The sequence below is a fragment of the Petaurus breviceps genome, unplaced genomic scaffold (assembly GCF_028583685.1).
Source record: "Petaurus breviceps papuanus isolate PSGF00001 unplaced genomic scaffold, PetGlider_PUasm1.0 90808, whole genome shotgun sequence".
Classification (NCBI taxonomy): domain Eukaryota; kingdom Metazoa; phylum Chordata; class Mammalia; order Diprotodontia; family Petauridae; genus Petaurus; species Petaurus breviceps.
The window spans coordinates 17,622,325-17,626,991 of record NW_027187349.1 but is presented as its reverse complement, the minus strand read 5'-3'; the positions used below and the strand labels follow the sequence as shown (position 1 = coordinate 17,626,991).

The 4,667-nt window shown below is 43.2% G+C and overlaps 1 protein-coding gene across 1 annotated transcript; it reads left to right on the top strand.

Moving 5' to 3' along the window:
• The first annotated feature begins 339 nt into the window (after nucleotides 1–339).
• CFAP126 (cilia and flagella associated protein 126) lies at nucleotides 340–4,435 on the top strand. Its single transcript, XM_069070520.1, has 5 exons — nucleotides 340–384; nucleotides 1,045–1,107; nucleotides 1,332–1,412; nucleotides 2,156–2,332; nucleotides 3,989–4,435. Exons 1-5 carry the CDS (start codon nucleotides 358–360, stop codon nucleotides 4,349–4,351), a joined length of 711 nt encoding a protein of 236 aa, XP_068926621.1. The 5' UTR covers nucleotides 340–357; the 3' UTR covers nucleotides 4,352–4,435.
• The last annotated feature ends 232 nt before the right edge of the window (nucleotides 4,436–4,667 follow it).

Below are 4,667 nucleotides of genomic sequence, written 5' to 3'. Positions count from 1 at the left end.
GAGAGACCAACTAAGCCTCATCATGTGAAGATCATGGCACTAAAGAAAACACACAAGAACAAGATGCTTAGAAAAAGCAAGGCAGATTCACAGCACGAAAACCGTTACACCCAAATACACAAGAAGGGGTCTGTGTCCACCTCAGGGTCTCCGCAATCACTCAGTGCCCCTTGTTTAAGTCTGAGTCTCTCCACCTCCTAGGGGTAAGTGGGGGGAATGGAAGGGGGAATGGGCGGGCAAGGGACTAAACAGTTGAGGTGGGAGGAAAGGACAGTCCCCACTGATTGGTGGTAATAGAAGGCATGACTTCTCTGTGGTTGCTAGGTAACAGATGTAAACAACAGCAACTGTGGGATCATGGCTTCTAACTACAATGCTAATCAGGTAACCTTTCTTCTTTTACTGCTTCCCTGCCGCTTCATAGCCCGATACGAATCTGATCCTCCTCTAAGGCTCATGACATCCCCAAAGACAGATGATCAGATGGACTCCCGAGTCTGCAGACACCCTGCTTCATATAGCTGATCCCTCTCATTGGGCGTTTGACGGCAATTTGGGAGTGTCTCAGCTCTCCAGGGCTGAGACCTCAGGGTCGTGCATATAAGATTAGAATTACACCACAGGCACAGGGGCTTCTCTCTGCAGTGTAAGGGGATGTGGGGGAGGGGAGGGGCTTTATTAGGAGTTTACAGGCCTGGGTTCTAGTTCCAGCTCTATTACTAACTGTGATCCTGGGCAAATCATTTGTTTTATGCCTAAATTTACTACTCAGGTGCAAAGTTAAGGAATTGGGTTATCTCACCTCTAAATTTTTAAGATTTGGTACCTGTTATATGCCTTGATTTTGGGGTTCCAGTGAGGCTTTTTGCCCCAGAGTAACCTGTGTCTTCTGAGTCTGGGGTTTTCTGGGCATAGGGTACTATGTTCAAATCAATTAACAAACATTTACAAAGTTCCTGTCAGACATTATACTAAGTGCTAGGGATATAATTAAAAATTCAAAAATGAGACAGTTCATGTCAAGAAACTTGTATTTTTCTACAGTTTGAAAATTCCTTTGCCCCGAACTACCTTCGGAACTGGTGCGTACCCAAAGACGACAGAAAGGTACCTCTTCTTCCTCCTTTCTCCCTCCCCATTTCTTCCTTAGTACATAGTTATACCTATCCCCATCACCTCTTCATTCCCTTTCCCAAGGACTTCTTCACCCCTCCTCATGTCTCTTCAAGTCCTTCTTTCTCACTTTTAATTTTTGTGAACTCTTCTAGCCAATATTCATTTCTCCCACTTTTTACTTCTTGGACTGTCATACTGCCTGTCCTTTTCTCTAGCACCCTAAAGCCCATGATGGCTACACTCAGATCATCGCCAACGACCGTGGTCATCTGCTACCTTCAGTTCCCAGGTCCAAGGTAAGATATCTTACCCTTAAAGAGTGGCCTTAGACCCTCCTCACCTTACTACCCTGAGGATCAGTCTTATTTAAATTACATAGTAAAATGAGGGCTCCCCAATTCAATTAGTTACCCCAACAAAAGAATCTAAGTATAATCATGGTTACTACCCAAGTGGCCCCTTTAGAGCTTAAGGGCTAAAGAAAATGGAGAATCAATAAGGAGCTTATACATGGGTATTTATGAAGACACTGATTTAGGGTGTGGTGGGGAGTTCTCTCAAATCTGTTGAATCACTTGGAATTTAAATTTAAGCCACTAAACACAAAAGGGACACAGGAACTAGTGACTGTCTGATCCCATTAGTGTGTATGTATTGTGTAAGGGGTATGAGATTAGCTGTCCAACCTAGGGTGAAACCAAGGTTTCTTTTTTCTTTAACTTCATTTTAAAAAATTAATTAGTACTTTTTCCATTCCACCTTTCTCCCCCCAGACCCCTAATTGGGCATTATAAAATCCTTGTAACAAATATGCATTGTCAAGCAAAACAAATTCTTACATTGGCCATGTAAAAAAAAAAAGTCTCATCTTGCATCAAGTTCATTCACTACCTGTCAGGAGGAAGGCAGCTGGAATTGTTAACCTGGGGTTTCTAGTGTTAAGAGATTAAGGAGGTTGTAGGGTGGAGGAAAGGCAGTGTCAGAGGAAAGCCCGAGTGTAGGTCACAGTAAATGGCTAACCTTGTCCCTTTCCTTGCAGACCAGTCCCTGGGGCACATTCATGGGTACCTGGCAAATGCCTCTGCAGATACCACCAGCTCGAATAAACTTGACTTCCCGTTCCACTGCTGCTGCCAACCGACTAATAAACTGGGTGCAGAAAAACCCTGATCTGCTCAATGCCTCCAATGGACTACGTCCAGAAATCCGGGGCCATGTACTTAAACCCTGATTCTTCTTGACCCATCCTTTTTTTATATATCCTTGGGCCCAGCAGGGGGAGCCTTTAGACAACTCTGCTTCATCCTGTCCTGGTCCTATCCATCTACTGCCCAGTTCTGACTTCAACTAACAAAGCTACTACCACTGACTGTGCTTTAGGCACTGAGATAGCAATATATGACTGTATGCCTGCTTTGCAGAAGCTTAGCTTAGTAGGGGAGATGAGACATGTGCACAATAACTGTAATATACAAAGTGTAATAAGATAAATGTGTGTACAGATAAAAAGTACTATGAGTTCACAGTAGAGAGGAATCCTCTTGAGAAAAGCTCAAGCAGTGAGCTGGGCATTGAGGAACAGATATTTGAGCAGATATGGGAGGAGGGCTCCAGGCCAAGAATTATGTTTCAGGGAACTTAAGCAGTCTAATTTGACTTGTGATGGGTATATGAAAGGGGATAACATGAAAGAGAAAAAAAAGACTAGAAAGGTAGATTTGATTGTGAAAGTCAAGGAATGCCAAAATAAGCGATTTGGCTTTATTTTGTAGGCAATGAATCACTGAAAATTTTTGAGAAAAGCAATATTATCAAAGCTATGCATTAGAAATATGAATCTGGCAGCAGATTGTGAAGGATTAAGGAAAAAAGAAATAGGAAAGGAGGCTATTCCAAGAGATTCTGAGGTCCCAAAATAGTGATTGTGAAAATGAGATATTGTGGAAGCAGAAAATCTAACCTTATAAGACCTGAGCCCAAGCCCTGATTCTGCCACTTGCTAGTTCTGTAGCCTTTAAATAAAGTCCCAAAATAGAGTGATCATGGAAATGAAGACTGTGAGGTATAGAGAGCAAAGAATCAAACCTTTAAAGACCTGAGTCCAAGCCCTTATTCTGCCACTTACTAGCTTGCTAACCTTTGGCAAGTAACCTGGTTTCTCTGGACCTCAGTTTCCCCACCTTTAAAATGAAGGGGTGGTACTAGATAATATCTAAGATCCAATTCAAATCTTTTTTTTATTTTTATTTATTTGTTTTTAAAGCAATCGGGGTTAAGTAACTTGCTCAAGGTTACACGGCCAGTTATTTCTGGATGTGGTGCTGAGTATTTGAGCTCAGATTTGATCCAGGTCATCTGGACACTGGAACTGGTGCTCTTACTCGCTGAGCCACCTGGCCACCCCTAAGCAATTGGGGTTAAGTAACTTGCTCAAGGTTACATGGCGATGTGTTTCTGGGTGGGTGCTAAGTGTCTGAGCTCAGGATTCGATATCCAGGTCGTCCTGACACTGGAGCCAGTGCTCTTACTCGCTGTGCTACCTGGCCACCCCAATTCAAATCTTAATATTGATTCTTAGCAAAGGTGAGTAGATGGTCATACTGTTTATTCAAATATGGAAGACAGTAATAAACTTGGGAATTTAGATGATCTGGACATTGGATAGCTCAAGTTTTAGATATCAATACTTTTAGGTGGAAATGCCAAGTAGACAGTTGTCAATATGGGTTTGAAACTTTGATGAGCAGAGTGGAGGCTAAAACAGGGTGGTGGAAGCCATAATACTGGTCTAACCACAAAGGAGGGTGGGTCACAATGGACCATAATTGCCTAGAGGATAAACCTGATCCACCAAACTATTGTCATCCCACAGCCCCAAGATCCAGGACCACGTGGAAAGGACAGGAGCCCAAAGTCTCCAGAGAAGAAGACTGCTACTCCAAAGGCTGTACAAGAGGTTTCGAATCCCTCTTCAGCCATAAATTCCCCACCCTCAAGAGGCCTCCTCAATGCCTCCCCTACCCCACTTCCTTCCCCAAATAGAATATGCTCCTGCTCCTGCTCCAGGGCTTCAAAAAGTGCACCCAACAGTCCCAGGACTCCAGAGGCCTGCCAAGGTGATAAGGAGCCTGAGGGCCAGGAAATTCAAGCAAGGAATATAGAAAAGAATAATGAGGAACCCCAGCAGGAAGCTGAGGCACTAGACCCATTAAGTCCCAAGGAGTTAACAGAGTGAACCTAATTCTACTTCAGGAATGTCAAACAAGTTTATATGGGGTGTGGATAAAAGAAAATTTTAAGAATAAAATGTGAAGTTTTCTTCTGTTCTGGGTCTTCCCATCCTTCTACATTTGACTTTTTTTTTTTTTAAAGTAATCGGGGTTAAGTAACTTGCTCAAGGTTACACAGCCAGTTATTTCTGGGTGTGGTGCTGAGTATCAGAGCCCAGATTTGATCCCCAGGTCATCCCAGCACTGGAGCCGGTGCTCTTACTCGCTGTGCGACCTGGCCGCCCTCCCCTTTTTTAAATTCTTTTTTTATTATTTGTGTCA

Excerpts from the sequence above, each read along its gene's own strand:
- CFAP126 (XM_069070520.1), top strand. The coding sequence starts at position 358 with ATGGCTTCTAACTACAATGCTAATCAG. Across the intron at positions 385-1,044 it reads CTAACTACAATGCTAATCAG|TTTGAAAATTCCTTTGCCCC; the intron begins GTAACCTTTCTT and ends ATTTTTCTACAG. Across the intron at positions 1,413-2,155 it reads CTTCAGTTCCCAGGTCCAAG|ACCAGTCCCTGGGGCACATT; the intron begins GTAAGATATCTT and ends CTTTCCTTGCAG.